The sequence below is a fragment of the Etheostoma cragini genome, chromosome 21 (assembly GCF_013103735.1).
Source record: "Etheostoma cragini isolate CJK2018 chromosome 21, CSU_Ecrag_1.0, whole genome shotgun sequence".
Lineage (NCBI taxonomy): Eukaryota > Metazoa > Chordata > Actinopteri > Perciformes > Percidae > Etheostoma > Etheostoma cragini.
This window is the reverse complement of record NC_048427.1, coordinates 7,829,058-7,850,788: the sequence shown is the minus strand read 5'-3', so window position 1 is coordinate 7,850,788 and position 21,731 is coordinate 7,829,058. Positions and strand designations below refer to the sequence as shown.

Here is a 21,731-nt window from a genome sequence, read left to right as displayed (position 1 = left end):
TCCTTTAAACCTGTTTCCTGTGTCCAGGGATGACAAAGATGGCAAAGATGATAGATGAGCGACAGCAGGAGCTGACACACCAGGAGCACCGTGTGATGTTGGTCAACTCCATGAACACAGTCAAAGAACTGCTGCCCATCCTCATCTCAGGTATTCACACATTATGTTTGTTTTATGTTTCAAATACACAATGTATTTCAGGTCAAATTTTTTGAGTTGTATTTATTCAGATTTTCAGATTTTGTATTCCAGGTATCAAAATCTTTGTGACAACCAAGACATCTGGCAGCCAGGGTGTAGAGGAGGCCTTGAAGAACCGTAACTTCACTTTTGAGAAGATGAGCGCCGAGATAAACGAGATCATCAGAGTGCTGCAGCTTACGTCCTGGGACGAGGATGCCTGGGCCAACAAGGTATGCACAATAAATGACATGCTTTTACCTCAGTTTGTCTATGGCCATCAAAGTCACATGCACACACTTTTATTGTAAATATACATTAAGAACAAGAGACTGCTTTGGTCTCTGGGCTGTGTTTAAACTTTGTTTTTGTTATGGATCACAGCTGGAAGGAGTGTTTGTTTGAGCAATTCTTTTTATTTTGTATGCTACCCAATGTGCTCTCACAAAGTCCCAGAATGCCTTAGGCAGGACTCGGCTGCAGACTGGAGAGAATATGAAGTGATTTTAATTTCAATTGGTGTATGTTTTGCCTTTTTTAACAAGGCGTGCTCTTTGTTTCATCAGGACAAACTTATTTCAAGGTTGACAGGTGTGAAAAATGCTTTTCCTATACAGTATTTAAGACTCACTTAAAGTTAGTGAACATAATAGGAATGTGTTAACTTTCTCTGTGTCTCCATGTAGCTGGTCTGGTAATTTTGTGGACTCTTCTATCCGTTTCTGCTCTGCACGTTGTGCTTCTTTCCTGTCCCGGCACTGGCTACTTCTGTGCCACGTTTTTTCTTTGACAATTTCTTTTCTTGCTTTTATTTGGTATGTCCAGTTCAATACTTGTATTTATGTTGTTCTTCCTTTCTTTTTACTGTTTCTTTCTCCCTTCACCCCCCTGTAGAAGGTAAGCCTTACCTCTGTCGCCCCTTGGTTGTGCAGCAGCATGTCTTGACAGATGTGTGTGCTGTCTTGTGCTTTGTGGTGCCAATGTGTGCTCATTAGTAATGAGGCAGTTGAAAGGTTAAACTGTTAACTAGATATTGATAGAGTAAATTAGCAGTTAGAATTTATTGGACTGCTAATGGAAAGGTGTTTATTGAAGAAGTGCTAAGCAGGTTTAATATCTGAAATATTAATCAATGTAGTATTCCCCCCCCCCCCTCATTCTTTTTTTATTTTAAATTTTTTTGCTTCATACCATGGCAATGTATTAGCATCTGTGTGTGACCTCCTCCTATGTCATTTAAACCTCACTATATGCATGTCCTCAACCTGTCTGATTATTGATTAACCTGACTCATGCAGTATTGATTTGGGTGTCATTAATGAGAATTCTCTCTGCCTTTTCCTGATCCACATTACCCAGCCTTAGGAGGAGAGCACATAGGAAAACTGATTTGAATTTTGTTGTATGAATGGTAGTTTTATTCACTTACACAATCCCTATTTCTAATGCCATGAATCAAACACCTTGTCTACTTTTTGAGTAATACCATTCTGTGTTGACTATAGACTGTAAATAATGTGTGTTTGCATTTGATATAAGTGCAATTATCCTATATCTATCCATCTCTCGCTTCACTTTACTTCACCGGCTTTTTCCCCCACATACGCAGGTAGTTACAGACAGAGCAGCAGCTGCACAAATTTGAACACTAAACTAATACATCCCTGCAGCTCTAGGGACATCACTTCACATCTTTCATGCTTCCTGTTTTTCCTCTCCCTTGTTCTGCTATGCCACGACCACACTCCCAGTTATTCAAACAGATATGCTTGTTGTTCTCTTTTATTTTGAAATAGGGATTATTGTGAGGGCTCAGACAAATTTGGTGATGCAATTGAGGTTTGTTCTTATTCGGCTCAATTTGCTATGGAACGCTTGCTCAACTCTGAGATGAAGATACATGCTGCATTAGTAAGGAAAGTAACGTGTGTTTTTAAAATTTCTATTATTGTACCATTAAAAAAATAAGTTCACTTAACCACTCGTTCATCTGCTCTGGTCTCCTGCTTTGCTCCATATCTTGCAGGACTCGCTTGATTTTTTGCAGACCTTGACAATGAGTGGACTCATTGTCAAGTCAGCCGCTGTTGGATAGATTGTTGTATTTCCATCCATTCTGATTGAGATACAACCCAGAGTTGTTTGGCTTTCAACATGACACGCTCATTATTGACAATGTGAAAGAATAATGGAAACGGCATGCGCTACATGGTTGTGCCTGATACATGTTAGCAATGCTACTCATTGCTGGTGTTTCTTTTACTGGAATAACTAAACAGTTGGGTTTGATCAGAACCATGACAATAACCTGGAGCTTTTCAATCAATCTGTGATCATTCAATGGATCAAACTGTGAATGAGGATTATTTCTAATTAGGAATAAAATGATATGACATGTCATCACATGTTAACCTCATTTGCACAGAATATACTATTTACAGGAATATAGTGTCCCTGGAATAACTAAGGAAATTCAACTACTCCTTTTTTTTTTTTTTTTTTTCTTTGTTTGCATTGATTCCCATTTTAAGGTTTTAATTTATTCTGTTTTTTAAACCCAAAGGACACAGAGGCCATAAGGAGGGCTCTGGGGCTTATTGACTCAAAGATGGCTCAGGCTAAGAACTGGCTGAGGGATCCAAACGCTCAACCAGGTAATAGAGTCCATGTCCTACACCTTAAACTATTCATTCTGCCACTTATCATGTCCGCAGACTGATAATCTAGTTGTATCTAGTGACTTATTTATGTATTTGGCCTTGTCTTGTACTTCTAGGTGACGCAGGCGAGCAGGCCATCCGCCAGATCCTTGATGAAGCCGGGAAAGTTGGTGAACTGTGTGCTGGGAAGGAGCGCAGAGATATCCTGGGCACAGCCAAAACCCTGGGCCAGATGACTGACCAGGTGTCTGAGATAAGGGCCAGGTACACTATACACCATAAAAGACATTTATTTGTGTGTTATGGCAACTATGCCTATAATTAACTATAAATCCCCACATTTTCCATGCAGTCCATGTCTCTTTCATTAGATAGTCTCATGGTCCGTTACATTATAATTCTGTAATCACATTTTCATTGGATATTTGAATTGATGATTGTTCCTTTGACACGGTTTAATTTTCCATCCTTAAAGGGTAGGGAGTGTACGGCAGTACGCATATTAGAGGGGATTATAATGGGTAAGAGTGGAAGTGATATCCTTCTGATATGAAATCTGGTTGTCACTAGGGACCCTGAGTCACGCTTGATTAAAAGCAGCTGTCTGGTATTAATCCATAATCTACTAAAACCCTACTACTGAAAAGCCTCTGAGTCGTGTCTGGTAATAGAAGCATTAAGTAAGGAAACACTATTGTTAAACAGGAGGACCATAAGGCTTAAGCTTTTGAGTAAACAAATACAGAAGTGTGCATGTGTGGCCGTTTTTAAAGGCATAGCGGTGCTGCAGTTTATGGTATGCATGTGTTTTCCTTGTCCACCCCAGAGGTCAGGGGGCGTCCCCGGCCGCCATGCAGAAGGCACAGCAGGTTTCCCAGGGGCTCGACGTGCTAACTGGCAAGGTGGAAAATGCTGCTCGCAAGCTGGAGGCCATGACTAACTCCAAGCAGGTCATTGCCAAAAGGATTGATGCTGCACAAGTGAGTCATTAACCCGGTTTGCCTTGTAAAACATGGATTCAAACCTCAAAATGGAAGTATTTGATTATTTTTCCTTCTTTTTTTGTCTGCACCTGCAGAACTGGTTGGCAGACCCTAACGGTGGGCCGGAGGGAGAGGAGAACATCAGGGCCCTGCTCACTGATGCCAAAAAGATAGCAGACATGTGTGAGGACCCCAAAGAAAGAGATGACATCTTGCGCTCTATTGGAGAGATTGCTGCCATGACTGCCAAACTGTCTGATCTCAGAAGACAGTAAGTCCCTTACTGCTGAAAATATTGCATCATTATTTGCTGAGTTAAAGTAGTACTGGGACATTTTCTTGTTTGTTTTAACATATGCAGGGGGACATTTGATAAATGAGTGCTCAGTAAAGGGACTGGAGTATGTGTGTTTTTACCACATTTTCAGGTGAATTTGTCCATAAGTGGACAAAACTAGCAGTGTGAAAGTGCTCCAAATGATTGATAGCTATTTGTAGCTGTCAATTTACAGACCTAATTTCAACCATATCTTTACAATAAAACACCATCTCAGATGTTTTTCGCTGTTTTTAATTCCTTATAGGGGTAAAGGTGACACTCCTGAGGCCAGAGCTTTGGCTAAACAGATTGCAACAGCTCTGCAGAACCTGCAGTCCAAGACCAACAAAGCTGTAGCTAACAGCAGGCCCGCAAAGGCAGCTGTTCACTTGGAAGGAAAGATTGAGCAGGCACAGCGCTGGATTGAAAATCCCACCGTGGATGACAGCGGTGTGGGTGAGTCTGGTTCCCATCCTCCCCAACTTCCTCGTCTCTCCATCTTTTTCCTTCACATTCCTTCCCTTCTCCTATGGTTAAAAAGCAGACCAGACACGTTATGTACATATCTCTCTCTACTGTACTCAACGTTCCCCTCAATGCTTTTCCCAATATTTTTTTCCTTCCTTTGGCTTGCATCCTCTTAAACCTGCCCATTGCCTCATATGTTCACAATAGAGCTTTAGTCTGGCTGCTCTAGGAATGACTGGTCCACACAATTTAATGGAGCCAAGGCTTACCCTAAAAAAAACAAAGAAAACATCACTAAATAATACAAAAGAAGACATGGTTTTCCTTCCCCTCTAGTGTTGATACAAGCACCCAGTAAAATACCAAAACTACCCAGAATTTAATGGGCAGCTATTTGAATGAGGTGGCCAAGTGCTGGCACTAAAAAGCATACTTTGTTGTTGACTAGTGCTGACACAGTTAACAATTTTCAGTGTTTTAGTTAGAATAATGTATCAATGGAAAACGTTCTTTGGTTCAGGCTTCTTAAATGTGATGATTGGCCTCTTTATTATATCGTTATAAATTGGGTTTTGGCCTACTAGACGTACAAAACAAGCTATTTGAAAATGTCATTGCAGAAATTGTGATTTGTAATTTTTCACAATTTTGACATTTTGTAGATGATTGATCATCAAAAATGAAAAAGATATTAATGCCCTAATTTCACAAATAAAATCCAGAAGCAGTGGATGATTTGTCATTTATCACACAGGTTTGTTAGTGTTTTTGCACCCAGAGGTATTAACAGAATGTTATTTAGCAGTTAATCAGCTGAATGTTTTTAGTTTTTTTTGTTTTTTTAATCTTCAAGTTTGTCTTTGTGTGCATGTTCAGGTCAGGCAGCCATCCGCGGGCTGGTGGCAGAGGGCCACAGGCTGGCCAATGCTTTGCCAGGCCCGTACAGACAGGAGTTGCTGGGTAAATGTGAGCAGGTGGAGCAGCTCATGGCCCAGCTGGCGGACCTGGCTGCCCGCGGTGAAGGAGACTCCCCGCAGGCACGTGCTGTTGCTCAGCAGCTCCAGGAGGCTTTGAAAGTAAGACGTCTCTCACTCAACAGACATTCTCATTCAGACCTGTAGCTTCGCTGTGAAAGAGCAGGATTCATACACAGAGACAAAGAAACAACCCCCTCTGCTGGTTACCAGGGGTGGAAGAAATATATAAACCCTTAGTACATGTAGTATTGACACAATTGGAAAATACTCCACTAAAAGCCCTGCTCAAGTGTCACAATAACCCATACAAAAGTACAATAAAAATGTTATAAATCTGTGAAATTATGGAAATCTCAAATCTAAAATTGTGTGGGTTCATTCTTTTACACAAGTTGAAAGATTACAGGCTGAGACACTTCTCTAAAAGTCTTAAAATAATGTCAGTTATTGTGGTTCCCTAAAAGTCTATGTTGTCCAAACTGAATGTACCACTGTACAGCCTACTACTAACTTAAAGAGAATGTTGCAGATTCAGCGGCAAAAAACAATGTGTTTCTTTTACCAATGTATATTTAATGATATCTTTTGCATTTCTAATCCAAACAACATCATACTTAGCACCACACTTAGTCGTGCCCGTAGCAAGACACCCATCAAGTTTGAAATCCATCAAACTAATGGTTCTAGAGATATGCGCACAACACACACACAGACAGAAAGACAGACAGACAGACAGACATTCCTGCAATTTATAGATAGGTATAAAACATGATATTCTCACTGAAAGTGTGAATTCTACAAAAACTGAAATGTACAAGTAAAACCTCCATAATGTGCTTTCATACAACACTTTCTTACTTTAGATTGTAATGACATTTTTTATTTTTATTTTTTTTTTAATCTACAAGATCAACGATATTTATTTGGACAAAGTGCTCCTGATGTAATGCATGTGTATCTGTAATCCCAGTGAGCCACAATGACTGTGCTGACTGGTTGTAACATCTGGTTTTCATCTTCCCAGGACCTAAAAGGGAAGATGCAAGAGGCGATGACTCAGGAGGTGTCGGACATCTTCAGTGACACCACCACCCCCATCAAGTTACTGGCAGTGGCTGCTACTGCCCCACTGGACGCCCCCAACAGAGATGAGGTCACTCTTCACTGTGATCTCACTGCAATCAGCCTCATTCAGTGGCGTTATATTTATTGGCAGGGTGTTGTATTATTTCTAATAACCCTTTTTAATAATAATTAAATAATAATTGTTTAATTTGATCATGTGTAGGTCTTTGACGAAAGGGCTGCCAACTTTGAGAACCACGCCAATAAGCTTGGCACCACAGCAGAGAAGGCTGCAGCTGTCGGTACTGCCAACAAGAGCACAGTGGAGGGAATCCAGGCTGCTGTCAAGTCAACAAGAGATTTAACACCACAAGTATGTAATGGTTTAGTGTTTATATCTGTTTTTCCATTTGTGTCTGCACGAGTCAAACTATTTAAGTGTCTCTCGCTTCTTGAGCCAAGTCTACAGCTAGCTTGGACTGACAATTAATTACCCGGATTGTTTTTAGGTTGTATCTGCTGCTCGTATTCTGCTGAGAAACCCTGGCAACCAAGCTGCATATGAACATTTTGAAACCATGAAGAATCAGTGGATTGACAATGTGGAGAAAATGACAGGTGAGGTTCCGTAAAGATGCTGTAAATTCCCAAATTGCATCAGATCCCTAAGACATACATACCTCATTGTGTAATTCCTCATAATGACGTGTTACAAATGTTTAGGTTTGGTGGACGAGGCCATCGATACCAAATCCTTGCTAGATGCTTCAGAGGACGCCATCAAGAAGGACTTGGAAAAGTGTCGTTTGGCCATGGCCAACCACCAGCCTCAGATGCTGGTTGCCGGTGCCACCAGCATTGCCCGCAGAGCCAACCGTATCCTTCTGGTGGCGAAGCGAGAGGTGGAGAACTCCGAGGATCCTAAATTCAGGGAGATGGTGAAGGCTGCGTCTGATGAACTGAGCAGGACAATTTCTCCTATGGTGATGAATGCTAAGGCGGTGGCTGGAAATATCCAGGATCCAAGTAAGTTGATGTTGCTAACATGCAATTATGTCTTAGGCGTATGTGGAACCTCGTGATTAGTGATAAATGTGTTTGTTTTGTGATTACCAGGTCTTCAGAAAGGCTTTCTGGACTCAGGTTATAAGATTCTTGGTGCTGTGGCAAAGGTCAGGGAGACATTTCAGCCCCAAGAGCCAGACTTCCCGCCACCTCCTCCTGAACTGGATCAGCTTAGTGTAAGTCTTCAGATAAGCACAACTTTTAATTTGGCAAACCATCTGAAGCTGCTTCTGTTTAGTGGCCAAAACGACTTGTGTATTGTCTGAACTGCCAAACCATAATTACTTAAACTTGTCCTTGTAGCTTAACGATGACGCTGCACCACCCAAACCACCTCTTCCTGAGGGTGAGGTTCCTCCCCCCAGACCTCCTCCCCCAGAGGAGAAAGATGAGGAGTTCCCCGAGCAGACTGGTGATATGGTTAATGAGCCAATGATGGTGGCTGCCAGGCAGCTCCACGATGAAGCCCGCAAATGGTCCAGCAAAGTAAGCAAACACTGTAAAACGAGTCATTGACGTTTACGTTGGAATCCTATGCTTTCAGATTGATTTTGTTCCTGTCATATCTCAAGGGAAATGACATCATTGGTGCTGCCAAACGAATGGCCTTGCTCATGGCTGAGATGTCACGTCTTGTGCGTGGAGGCAGCGGAAACAAACGCGCCCTAATTCAGTGCGCCAAGGACATCGCTAAGGCTTCTGATGAAGTCACACGGCTGGCCAAGGAGGTGGCCAAGCAGTGTACCGACAAGCGTATCCGTACCAACCTTCTCCAGGTCAGTTCAGTCGTCTTCATCAGAGGGGTTTGCAGTGGATTTTCACTGTGACTATACTATATTTGTTTTGTCTGACCTCTCTTGACATTCTGATCTGGTTTCAGGTGTGCGAGCGCATTCCCACCATCAGCACTCAACTCAAAATCCTTTCCACTGTCAAGGCCACCATGTTGGGTCGTACCAACATCAGTGAAGAGGAGTCAGAGCAGGTGAGCAGAATCTTTATTATGAGTATTTCAGATCACAAGACTCCCATTGGTTTCCTATAACAGCCTCTAACAAAAGAAAAGGTGATTTCAGTCTCCCTCATCACTGTACCTGCTAATTTCTTCTTCGGCAGGCTACTGAGATGTTGGTCCACAATGCTCAGAACCTGATGCAATCTGTGAAGGAGACAGTCAGGGAGGCCGAGGCAGCTTCCATTAAGATCCGGACAGATGCAGGTTTTACTCTCCACTGGGTCAGGAAGACCCCCTGGTACCAGTAAGAGAAGGGCCACTGTTCCTCTGCTTCACACTGGTTCTATCTAGCTGTCCAGCAGGGCATTGAATGGACAGATACAGTATATACTTTATCAGAGCTATAATATCAGTGTCCGTTACACTGATATGTGTAAAGCGTCTCTATTTAGTCCCGGATCCTGTCTGTAACAGTTGCTGTTCTGGTAGAATGTAAACAATGGGACTATCAGTGCAAGTTGTGGGTTAGATTCTTACTGGGGACGTCTTTTTCTTTCTTTCTTTCTTTCTTTCTAAAAGTGTGTACAAATAAAAAGTTATGAAGCTTATTTTGACAAATCCCAGGAAAATATACTGTATTTTTTGATTAGAGGTTGGATTAAATATACTGCAAGGTTGTTTCGGGCCTCAACAAAAAGCTTAAGTTTAATTTAAATAACTAGATTTGCTCAAGACGTTTTTATATCTTTTGTACTGATAATAGTATTATCACTATCATTTATTCACCTTTGCTAGGATAAGCACATGAACTTTAGTTGTTACAGATACAATATAGGCCGTTAAATATATCCAGTGGTATTATGCCTGTTTACACTATATTATACGATTACAAGTGAAAAGAAAACACTGTTTATTATTTGACATATTGTAATGCAACTGTAGCCTTTTTTATTTTCTGGAGTTCTGCCAAAGACATTATGTCATGATCTTTGAAAGTTTTTGTCTTTCTTTGGCCACTAATACATTTTTTTGTTACATAAAAGTAACCTAAATTTCTGCCATCAGCAGGAAAAGATAAAAACTGCTTGCATTCAACTCGTTCAAAGCTTTCTATAGAGGTTTCATGTTTCACATGTGAGAAACAAGTTTGCGCAACATTATGAGGCCTAATAGCCAAATACTATTATCCTGATTTTCACAGCAAGCTAACAAAGCTTAGTCGTCTTCAGAGAGGCTTGTCTTGCCTGCACACAGTTGTACGTCTCATCTTTTTTTTTTGTCATTTATGTATTGCACACTTCGCCTAGGTAGCCAAGGGAACGACCAGTTTAAAGATGAAGTAGAGAGTCATCTGCAGCTGGTGAAATTTTCATTTTATGTTATCACATTTGTTCCAACATGTCTTGATACACTAAGCATTATTCACCACTATTTGTGGTAACTGTAGTTATTTTGAAGTGTCTGAAGACCAGTGGTGTGAATGCCTCTTTTTACTTATCTAATACCAACTGATGTGCCTTGCAAAATAAACTTTTTTGCAATTGATACGGTTCTAATTTTGTATCATTTGTACAAGGTATGATGGTGTTTATTTGTTTAAATCACTTGTTGTACATGGTTCTTCTATTAAGACACATCCACTTCATAACCTTTACTTCAAGTCAAATTGTGCTCTATGCAAACCCTGAAAACATTTGTTTGAAAAGATATCATAATTATGCAACTTGGTTGGGTTTAAATGGACCTGAACAACATTTTACTGAGGCATTGTTCACAATTTTGTAATAAAGCATTTTATAGCACTTTGAGGTGTGTTTGCTCTATAATTTCTGTTGTTCTCCTCTATGCTCATCACTGGCTGTATTGTAAGGAACATAATTGTTCCAAAGGCCTCATCACTTTTTTTTTTATTTAGAAAGATATGTTAAAGAGATTGTCCCTTTTGTTTTTTTTTAGAAACATGTTCCTGCAGGTCAGCAGTTACATGAATATCAAGGCCCGCTTGTTATGATTGAAAAATCTGCTAAAAACTGATAATGAAAACAGCTTAACTAAACAAGCACTTGTATATATTATACTGTGTATGTTATATCACATTACTGAATAGTAGAATATACTATATGTTCTAGCCATCTGAACAATCGGCTTCATGTAATGGCTCGTATTGTTCTGAAGTTAGCCCGTTAGACACAGGTATTTTCTCTGGAGACAACTAGATTAACTCTAATTCCACAACAATAAAAGGTTTCTGAAGCTACTGAATTATTAATGGATGAATTAACCTCTTAGGGGACTCTGGGGACATAAATAAGCTTAGTGCATTTACATGCCCTTTGTTCTCTGCATGTCTTGACAGTGTCACATAGGCCTACTCATAAAGTACAGTTCACATGGCAGCATACACATTGCAGCTTAATTGTGTTTTGCCTGGAGCCCCAGAAACCAATTCTCTACAGGAATTTGACCTGCCCCTAGGTTCACTCTGTCAGTAAGAATTTAATGAATTAAATACCAAGTATTTTTGAACCATATCAGCTCAGTAACTAAAACTAAATAATGGTGTTAAAAACTATATTTGGCCACATTGGGACCTATTATTGTACTTCCTAAGGCCCCTCATTTCAGTGTTGTGCTTTAGTGGCCCATATTATTAAAGTGTGACACACACAATAAACCTGGGGCTTTAATGTCCAGTCAGTAATCCAGCCTTGGCATTAACATAATCAAAATCATTACATTGAATTCTAAGACAGTGATGATTATTGAAAAGAGTGTATTTGAGTACAGGATGAGTAAAGCTAAGCCAGAACTGGTCAGTTTAAGGGTCAGTTTACCCAAATTATTAAGAAGCATTTCCTCACTTGACAGTACAGAAAAAAAGCAAGACGGGGGGATATGAATGCATGGACCTAGGCTGGGATTGAAATAGAAACGTTATAAGCATCTTAACCCCTAGGCCATCAGGACATTTCTCTTGGTTTGATTTGAACTTGTGCAAATAAATACCACTCATAATCTGAATTTGCATAATGATATTTGTTGATGTGATTTAAGGATGTGAAGGAGCATTTTTGGTTTAAATGAAATGCAACATGTAGGCTAAACATTTTAACATTGGGCCCAGTTAAAAGAAGAGACGACAGGATAGTCATAATAAGAATGGATGTTGTGCTTTAGGGTGTATTACGAACTAATTTAAGTGGGCACTCTGGGACCTTGAGGAGCTGCGGTCTGTTTGGTAATCCAGGATTCTTTTAATTGGTCAGTGGTGCATAAACTGAGCCGAGATGTATCTTTTTACCCCACTAGGATACACTGTACATCTCTCGTTTAAGTATAACATTAATGCAACACTACCATGTAAAGTAGCCTACTATTGTAATGTATCGTACACTCAGCGGCCTGCCACACTAAATTAGACCATGTTTTGTCTACAGTGTGAAATATGTGCAGACAGTGAAGTTGAACTGGTGAAACAGGTGAAAGGGAAAACACCGCGATAACGCGAGATACCTAAATCGCACGCTTTCTCCTCTTTATGTGAGTCAAACGCACATTGGCTCGCGCCAGGGGAAAGTAACGAGCTAATGCCAACCCTTCCCTTAAACATAATAATCATTTGTTTTCCTGGGTTGCATGCTGTTGACCAATTTCTTCAACGTCATCATCACCTGTGGTGAAGGAAGCTGTAACGTACTCCTTCCCAGCAGTGAGCAGCGGCTTCCCAGGCTCTGCAGCGTCAACAACACAGCCCGTTACTGATTCAACTAATAAATGTCTGACGGAGAACCAAACATGTCGACAGGGAGGAAAACAGCGTTAAGGTAATACGCGTATAGTAGTTGTGCTATCTGACGGGTGACGCGCCGCATAGTTAGCTTCTGTAGCTAGCTAGCTGTTAATTCATGCACACGTCTCTGGTGTTGTGGTAAAGTGTCAGCAGGACGTGCGGGTTGAAAGGCGCTAAGCAGTTTGAACCTTTGAACGTGACATCAACTCAAGTATTCAGGTAATAGCGGCGTTAGCGTTACACATTCCGTCATAACGATGCTAACTGCAGCTAGCAGGATAGGGTGGGTTCATCACATGATCGGTAAATTAGCTTCATCCATCCATGTAGTTATACTAAAAAAGATATAACATGTACACGTGTCATGTGGGTGTCATAACAGTTCAAAAGGTCTTGTTTTTAATATATTTTTTATATGGATTTTTGACATCTTAAAGTGTAAGGATTTTAAACTTATTAGATTCTATTTATTTACTAATAGTAAAACGTTAAGCCTTTAAATCATGCCTGTATTTTAGCCCGTAAAATGATTATAATTTAACAAACGCACTGTAGGGACAGTGACATGTGAAAAAAGACCAGAATAACATATATTTTAATAATGTAGTAAAGAGTAGCCTTGTAAGTGGATTTATTTTAATTAAAATATCAGCCCAGCATTTCCATATTTTTTTCAGTTACGTGTCTTATCATCCGTAATTAGCATACCATGTACAGTGTTGGGCAGCAGTGTCTTGTTGACATGTTGCAGTTTTAATTTAACTGTGCAGCGTTCACTTGACTTGAGGAAAACTTAACTTTCAAAGCAATTGTCCATATAGTCACGTTCTGAGTTAATGTTTGAAGCCAATAAGCACCGAGCTACTTTTTTACAGAGTTCAATTGCTCTTGACAAAAGTAATGCACTCAACTCAACTGTATTGGGATTGTATTTTAAACACAACACGGTCAATTGAAACCCCTTTACAGTGCAGAGAGAAAAGAACTGAACAAATAATAAAGGAGAGGACAAGGAAAAAAACAAAATAACATCCACGTTCATGACAGACAACCAGTTCCTAACAGTGAGACAGCAAACAACTTAATGCCTTAGAAATGTAGAAGTTGAATAGAAAAATGGCCTTTTGTCACAGTAGGATTAGCAGATGCGTAAATCATAAAATTATTGATGGCTGAGTTTCATGTTGCTGCTTCAGTTTCAGGGTCTTTGTATTGTGCATGCGAGCTCACTGTCAAAACCGTCACAGCTTACTGACACAGAGCCATAGTTAATGTTCTAACATATATTTACACTTTTAATCTTTATAGTAAGCAAAAAATGCAATGCCATCACTAACTGCTTAGTTTGCCAGTTAAGCTAACATGAGGAGGAGGACATTAAGTCTCTCACAACAACAATGGAGGATAGCACAATATAGCATAAATTAAATTAATATTTATCGTGGCCCTTGATGTAAAGATAGCAAAGATGCAGGTGAACAGGTGACTTCATACTACCAACAACTCACCACACTAAATACTTTAATAATCATCAATAAAATCACGCCAAGTCAAACATAAATAATGATAATAAACAATTCTTTAGAAATTATAAAAACTGATAAGCTTGGGTTGCTAAGATTTCCATCAGTCGTTTTTATTTTCTTTTATCACTGTTACTTATTTTAATGTACACAAACCTAAAGGAACAAGTAAACATAACGTGTGTTACTTTTAAACAAAACAAGAGTCAATGCTCCAAATGTAAAAAAAAAATGTATTTAAATTAAAACACATAGTCTAGGCTTTATTTAGTAGAAGGTATTATTCCCATTTTATACTGAATTTACACATTTTAGATATAAGGTAACTAAATCTAAGTTCCTCATATGTTCTGATGCTGTCAAAGGTTGTTTTATATGTTTGTATACAGCTACAAAACTTGATATTTTCTGTGTGTAACTCAGATGGTTATATAAATAAAAATACAATGTGTATGGTTAAACAAATGACACATTAGTCATTTTAAATGTCCTTTTTGTCTTTCTTTTTTTACCTTGTCGCTGGCTTTGGTTATTACCACAGGGCCCAGCTTCTTTTCCATTGGCCTCAAACGTAGCATAGAAAGCTTTACAATAATTGGAACAAGTGTGGCCAATCATAAGCCTGGAAGATACTATGTCCCACCCCCTTCTTCCACCAACCAGTCAGTGTTGACCAAAGAGCAGCTGCAGTTCCTGTAGTCAAAAAGCACATTGCTTTGACAGAGGAGGAAACTTTTGACCATTTAATCATCCGGGTTAGGCTGCTGAGTTTTCTGACATAATGCCAACTCCAAGGTAAGATCCCAATGATAGTATCCTCCACTGTTCCCACACGGAACAGTTCTGCTAACTATTGAGATTGTCTTTTATTTTTATTTCAAATGTGCTCACAATTTTAAAAACGGCCAGTTTAAAATTGGTTGATTGAAAACATTACAAGAAAGTGTGAAATGACAGATGTTTAGGCTGATGTGTTAAGATGTGATAGCTTTAGTGAGTCTGGATCTCTTTGCAGATCACATAAATAAGCTGAACAAGAGAACAATTATTTTTCTCTGCGTTTTTAATCAGACATTGAATACATTGTCTTGTGTTTTATAAAAGGTTGCTAACCTGTGAAGAAGACTATAACCTTTGGCCACTATGATATCTTGCGTCTTTAAAAATCTATGAATGAATGACACAAGCCGTCTGTACATTGGAATGTTGACACATCACTTTATCAGAGAATCCTTTATTTTTATCTTTTCAATGGGCCTGCCTTTCATTTGACTAATCTCCATCTGACTGAGGGACAAAAGAAACTCAATGGCAGTTTAACATTTGTCAGTGATCACTCCCAAACTCCTAAAAATAATTCACATTCTCCTTATTTCTCGTCTGTTGTGAGCTCATTAGTTTGCAACTGTTCATGTTTCTGTAGCTTTTTTTTTTTTCTCCACATGTTGATCGTAGGGAGGAGGTCAGGTAACAGAGCCATCAGTAACACACCACATGGGCTCATCCCTCATCTCAGTTCCAGTGACCTGATTAAATGAATCAGAAACCAATGATTTTCTCTTTCAGACAGATTGTTTGTGTCCTCTGTTCATACAGAGCTATCAAGTGGAGGTCTACATAATACATTACGTTTTTGTCCCGCTACAGTGAAAACACACTCTTTGGGATGGGAAATCCTTTGCTCGACATTTCAGCTGTTGTGGACAAAGACTTCCTTGACAAGTAAGTCTAAACAGCTGATTTGTTTTCAACTCCATATTTATGTCTTATCTGACCAAAATGCACTGATATTATTTATTCATTTTTGTAGGTTTGGACTAAAGCTTAATGACCAGATCCTCGCTGAAGAAAAACACAAAGTCTTGTGAGTCAAAGCTTCACTGGGACACCACATGCTTCAGTAGGGTAATGCAAAGTGTTAAAATTACATGGGACCAAATAAGGGATACACTGGCCATTCATACCCACTACTACCACTGAGCTGTGCTCAGAATAGCCAAGTTATAAATCACCCCTCTGTAACTGGGATCCTCTCAACTGGACACGCCCACAGATGTTTCCCATACTTGTTATTATTATAATTCTACCAAGATGGCTCTGAATTTACTACAGCTTTAACACACAGTAAATTTAACTGCACGTTTCACTGGCTTTCTTAGATTGAAACAAAATGAATACATTATTATTACGAGAACGCCTTTGCTGAGCATGCATGCTCTTTTTTCAGACCCTCCTTCACATTGCAAGCAGAAGCACGAGTAATATAGTCTTCCTTTAAAACGTGGTTTGCATGTCCCTGAACATAGCGCACTGCTCCTTTTTTGAAATGCACCAAAGGGAAACAACAGAAAGACTAACATTCAGACAGAACTAAGCCTTAATTAACGAATGACCTCTGGTTGATGAGTGCAGATAGTGTCTTTTCAGGGACTTTAATTTTAGTGTAGACATAAAAAGATCACCATCTGTGAGTAAGATGATGGTGTGAGGCAGGCGCTGAAGTAAAGTCTCAAGGATTAAACAATTTTCACATTCATTAGTAAATCACATATTCCAAAAGTTATTTATATGCTTGCCTCTCCTAACTTAGTGTGAGAATGTTTAAAAAGAGGATTGAAGGATCTTTAATAATGACAATATTAGAAAAATGCCCAAACTCATGATGGAGCTTACCAGGCATTGCTTGTCACATTCAGACAGCTTGTAGCCAAAATGCTTGCCACTTGGCTCACTCTTATAAGAGTGCAACAAATAACTTTTTTTTGTTAGGGCTTTATGAAATCACGGTCAATTCACTGAGCACAAATGCTCTTTTACAGTGATAGATCGGTCCACACTGAGGCACATTCACTCCTCCAAGCAGCCCAGTACAACCACAGTTTGATCTGTAATCTTGATTTTAATGTAAAGTAAAAATGACTTAAACCTGTCAAATACTGATGACCTATATTTTTATTAAACCTTTATTTAACCAGGAAGTCCCTTGAGATTGAAATCTCTTTTCCGAGGGAGACCTGGCCAAGACGGCACACCAGTTACAATTTAAACAGAAATACAGCATAGACAAAATCACACTTAGAGGAAAGGAACAGGTCACATGTGGCAGTTGCATTTTTGAATTACATGGCATTTTAACATGGCCTTAAATTCATTTAATGGGACTAGATCATTTAGATGGAGCAAGTTATTCCAAGACCACGGAGCGCAGTAAGAGAAGGCTTTTTTTCCACAGCTAAGTAAATGCCTTACTACTAATAGGAGAGTTAGGAGACTGCATGTTGAACAATTTCCAACCTGAGAAGTGATACGATCTGTTGTAACATCTTTTGAATAAATGTAGAGCAAATCGCAGTGCAGTAACTGTCAAATCAAAAAGCACCTGAATAATGCGTCAACAATAAATGAATAAGAGACGGATCGGAACATCAGATGGTCTGTACCTTACAATAGGCTACCTTGTCAGGTCTTGTTACTTGACAAAGGGACACGTGACCTGGGGCGGCAGCAGCACAAAGCAGCATCATCAGCAGTGTTGTTCTCCTCCGGCACAAAGGCAGCGGTGTTATCTTTAGCCCCACAGACACCGTTCCCTTCACATTCTGCACAAGGTCAGGGCAGGATTAACATGCAGCTTTGGTGGTTTATTGCCAGCACAGTGCATTTCAATGCATGTACCCTCCAACACACACACACACACACACACACACACACACACACTCACACTCACACTCACACTCACACTCATGTCCAGCAATTTAAATCTTAATGTACATTTGATGTTTCAATCACATTATCTATTAAAGGTCCGATGACATGGTCTCTTTGTACGCCCTTATATAGTCCTTAGTGGTCCCCTATTACTGTATCTAAAGTCCCACAATGAGCTTTCCTTAGTATGTGCCATTTCTGAGTATGTAACCTTTGTGGAGCAAGATACCCAGGACTCGGTTTACACCTATCGCCATTTCTAGCCACTGAGGGACCATAGGCAGGTTGGGGAAAGTGTATTAATGTTAAACCTCACAGTAACATTTTCATGCCATGGGACCTTTGACATATTGTAGCACAGGTAATGAAAAAGCTTTAGATGCTGCAATATAAGCCTATTAGGAGTTTTGGGTGATGACGAAGTGCAATGAGGTCATTCCCGAGGTAATTAATCCATAGAAGAAGAAGAACTTGGCTGCAGGGTTGTGACCAATAACATCATTACTTAAAAGGCCACAGTAGACTTACAAGTCTAGTCGACTAACACTATTGTTGTGCTTAGGAATCGACAGAGTTTAATACGATTTCATTTTTTTCCCCCCATCACCCTGGTGGGAGAGAGATCATTGGATGCAGTGCACTGTGGCCATGCCTGAATTTAATTATCTAGTCACAGCAGAGCTCATATAATCCTGTAGTGGCTGAGGAATTGCCTGCTTTAGAAACCATCAACATCCCTGTTAGTACTGGCTGGGGACTTCATGTTTTGGTTTTCTTAGTTTTTTTCCTGAATAAGTCTCAATTATGACCTTTGATGCCTTTTTTACATTTTGTTCCACAAAGTTACTTGACCATTTCTTTATAGTTTATCAAGCAAAAATGCCAAGAATATGCTGGTTTCAGCTTGTCACATGTGCAAATTAGCTTCTTTTCTTGGGTTTATGTCATTATACATTGAATATCTTTGGATTTAGGAGCGTTTGATGGAGCAAACTAAAATTCTAAAGACGTCACCTAGAGCTATAGTAAATAAATGAAAATAATGAATAAAAGTAAAGTGGTTTATCTGCTCTGCTGAAAAAAGGTCTTGGTTGCCTAGTGGTTAAGACACATACTGTAAAGCCGCAATGTCGTGGTTCGTTTCCGGCCCCGGAGGATTGTGGTATTTCATACCACGCTCTCTCCCCCCATGTTTCCTGTCTGTATCTATGCATTTCCCTGTCTCATAAAGGCAAAAATGACAAAAAAGAAATATTAACTTCCAATGAAAGTAAATTCCCGCAGTGCAATCTCAACACTGCCCTCATCACCGTTTCCTCCAAATACTACTGCAGCTGCTGCTTCTTAATACATGTAGTTTATACATTGATTACAGTGTGGTGGTTGGTTGTTTTAGACGCACGGGTCTTTTCCTGTAACTGCTTTTGTTTCAACGTGCAGTTAAAGGGTTGTTTCGGTAGGTGCTGGTTTTTCAGAGGATGTGTCGGATGTTTCGATTTGGGGGTATGAGAGGAAACCAACTAACCCAAGCACTGTGTTTGACTTTCTTCCTGCCTAGATATGTATCATTCTAAATTTCAGTGGGCAATATACAAAACCGACATTTTAACTTGCCTCAGCAGGAAAAGCCCAGGTGTAATTAATATTATTAAAACTGATTGTATTCCATATAGTCGAGCTGGTTCCAGGGTCCTGGTATTTTGCATACTGGCTCACTGTCAAGGCTTACTGGGCACTTGATGGAACTTAGCCATTTTTTCTACTTGTAATTTTCCTGATATGACAAGTCAAAATGTCTGCTGTAAAAAAGGCCTTTAGTCAGAGGTAATGTTGTGGTTTTTGCTCATTTTTTGTAGTCACTACTGCCATCGTGTGGCTTAAAGTGTAAGTTTGATATCTGCAAAGGTAGGGTGTATGTTTAATGGACTTTAGGACTTGTAAAGAGGTGGGGTATATAATGTCTGTCTCAGATAATCAGACAAATAATCACGGTATATTCTAAGTAGAGTTGTGTTATTCACTAGCGTTGCCTCATTTCGTCTATACTGTTTTGTCTTTGACTGTAGGCCTTGAAAATATTTATGTTGTCAGCGGTTGGTTGATATTTTATTTTAACTTTTCCTTTTTTTCTCAGTAGGGAATGTCTTTGCTCAGGATTGAACAGGGGTATGTATCTTTTAGGTCCAGCAGGGGGCAACAGTAGCCTGCTGTTTGTACCCCAAGGAGTCTCCATAGGAAACAACATGTCAACATAATGAAAACACGCCTCTTTCTGCAGGAGATTATAATGTGGGCAAATAGACATTTTATTTCAGGATAACTAGGCATTACAGGTTGTTTAGAAAACGCAGCATTGCATAATATACCATTCACCCAAACCCTCATGGGCCTGTTAACCATATCATATTAGAGCTAATGATTATTAGTGTGTCAAATGAGCGAGTCATTGTTAGAGTACTTGTATTGTCACCTCGGAAGAGAAAAAAAGATCAGCTGGCTCCTGAATATTAGTCGCGTTCAAACATTTGTTTTATGACTCCCTCTGTCCGATGATAATTAATTGTTTACTTTCTCATCTCTGGATGATGGCGTGACTCTTTTCAGAGGTTGTTTGCTCACAGCAATTAAGATCATCAGTGCTCATCCTCCCTCACCCTCCCTCTCTGTATCCCCCCACCCCCCGTCTCCCTCCTTTTCTCTCTTTCTCTGTGCTAAATGCAGATTAGCAGCGTCACAATCGCATCCAGAATGAGAGTAAACTCCTCATTATGCCGTGTGACCCTCTGCTGCATGAATAATTCAGGGATGCAGCGTTAGTGGCTGGCTGTCATTAGCATTCCGGATGGCGAAGGAAAGCGAGAAAGAGGGAGAGAGAGGGTGGGAGACTCGTATCACTGACAGGGCTGACTCAGGGGGATCAGCGCTGGATTGAGACACACATCACACACACATCATCACACAACACAGGAGATCAGTGGAGGTGCCTCTCCACTCACACACCCCGCTGTCTGTGTACATCTTACACACCCCTGCTGCTGCCGTGCAGCTCAACCTGCTTACTGGGAGGAAAACAACAAAGGCCTCTCTCACTGAGTACATGCTAAACACTCTGGCTCCTGGGTGTGTGCGTGTGATAGATTCTGCTCTGTAAACACACTTGACTCTACCCCTGTTTTTTTTTTTTTTTGTTAATATATAACGAAGCAAATTGTGAGTGCTAGAAACCCCCGGCGGAGCTATCCTGGTGTGTCAGGAGGAGAACTCTCCTCCTTGTGTGTGCTCACATGCAAGCATGCGTGCAGAAGCTGCATGTGCTTGCCATGGTGCCACTTCACTGGATGCACTCATGCTTGACTTGAGTGTGTAGACATATTACAACCCCTCCCCTTGTTAACTTCCCAGGCTCCCTTGTCTGTTGCTGAGGCTGAGTGCTGTACTACAGTACTTAAACTCACCCCCGTCAGTCCCCTGGGGGGTCAGAACATCCGGCTCCCCGTGCCGCTAAAGGGCAAAGGTTGCAGGCCTGCATCTATCAGTCGACCTCTGAGCCAAAGAGAGTGAGCAGAGATTAATGGCACTCAACTGGTAATTGAGACATCGGAAACGTGTTCAGCCGCCAACCGCGCTGCTCTTGATGTTTTATTGATATGCATGAATCTGACGATTTGGGGCACTTGCACAAAGCGGGCATGCTCACCAGAGCTGTACTCAACTGAAAGAAATGTGGAGCTAGACCTTTTGAATTATGAAACAAGGAAACTTTTAAATAATCCAAATAAAGAAGCCTTATATCTTGTTCTGCTGTTATATTTTTTTAGATGAAATAGGTTAAGACACTGCGAGGCAGGGTGATTGCTCTGCATTTAGAGCTTACATGCTGCATCATGAGGGATGGCTGATGCAATCATAATTAAGGCTCGTCCTCACCAGAGCTACAAATGCCTCCCTCTTGTTGTCGGTGACTGCCAGCAGGTGGTGCCAGAAGGAAACATCACATGTCAAAGGGAGTGCAACAAACATAATCCACATCTCTGTGCA

General features: G+C 40.2%; 2 protein-coding genes across 4 annotated transcripts in view; both read left to right on the top strand.

Annotated features, from left to right (window-relative positions):
- Nucleotides 1-10,480, top strand: part of LOC117936874 (vinculin) — a 28,303-nt gene extending 17,823 nt beyond the window's left edge. Inside the window, exons 5-21 of one of the 2 annotated variants that reach the window (XM_034860344.1) lie at nt 28-150; nt 253-413; nt 2,744-2,834; nt 2,957-3,104; nt 3,667-3,820; nt 3,919-4,094; nt 4,408-4,598; nt 5,487-5,686; nt 6,612-6,740; nt 6,876-7,025; nt 7,162-7,270; nt 7,376-7,678; nt 7,769-7,893; nt 8,021-8,203; nt 8,290-8,493; nt 8,598-8,702; nt 8,834-10,480. In XM_034860344.1, the coding sequence (XP_034716235.1) occupies nt 28-150; nt 253-413; nt 2,744-2,834; nt 2,957-3,104; nt 3,667-3,820; nt 3,919-4,094; nt 4,408-4,598; nt 5,487-5,686; nt 6,612-6,740; nt 6,876-7,025; nt 7,162-7,270; nt 7,376-7,678; nt 7,769-7,893; nt 8,021-8,203; nt 8,290-8,493; nt 8,598-8,702; nt 8,834-8,980 (2,699 nt within the window). In that variant the 3' untranslated portion in view covers nt 8,981-10,480. Of the gene's footprint in view, nt 1-27; nt 151-252; nt 414-2,740; nt 2,835-2,956; nt 3,105-3,666; nt 3,821-3,918; nt 4,095-4,407; nt 4,599-5,486; nt 5,687-6,611; nt 6,741-6,875; nt 7,026-7,161; nt 7,271-7,375; nt 7,679-7,768; nt 7,894-8,020; nt 8,204-8,289; nt 8,494-8,597; nt 8,703-8,833 lie in introns of both variants that reach the window. The other variant, XM_034860343.1, reaches the window with a different exon arrangement.
- A 1,658-nt stretch (nt 10,481-12,138) lies between these two features.
- LOC117937056 (adenosine kinase-like) overlaps nt 12,139-21,731 on the top strand; it is a 102,149-nt gene continuing 92,556 nt past the window's right edge. The window contains exons 1-3 of one of the 2 annotated variants that reach the window (XM_034860705.1): nt 12,139-12,496; nt 15,633-15,707; nt 15,796-15,849. In XM_034860705.1, the coding sequence (XP_034716596.1) occupies nt 12,447-12,496; nt 15,633-15,707; nt 15,796-15,849 (179 nt within the window). In that variant the 5' untranslated portion in view covers nt 12,139-12,446. Of the gene's footprint in view, nt 12,497-14,653; nt 14,781-15,632; nt 15,708-15,795; nt 15,850-21,731 lie in introns of those variants that run through there. The other variant, XM_034860706.1, reaches the window with a different exon arrangement.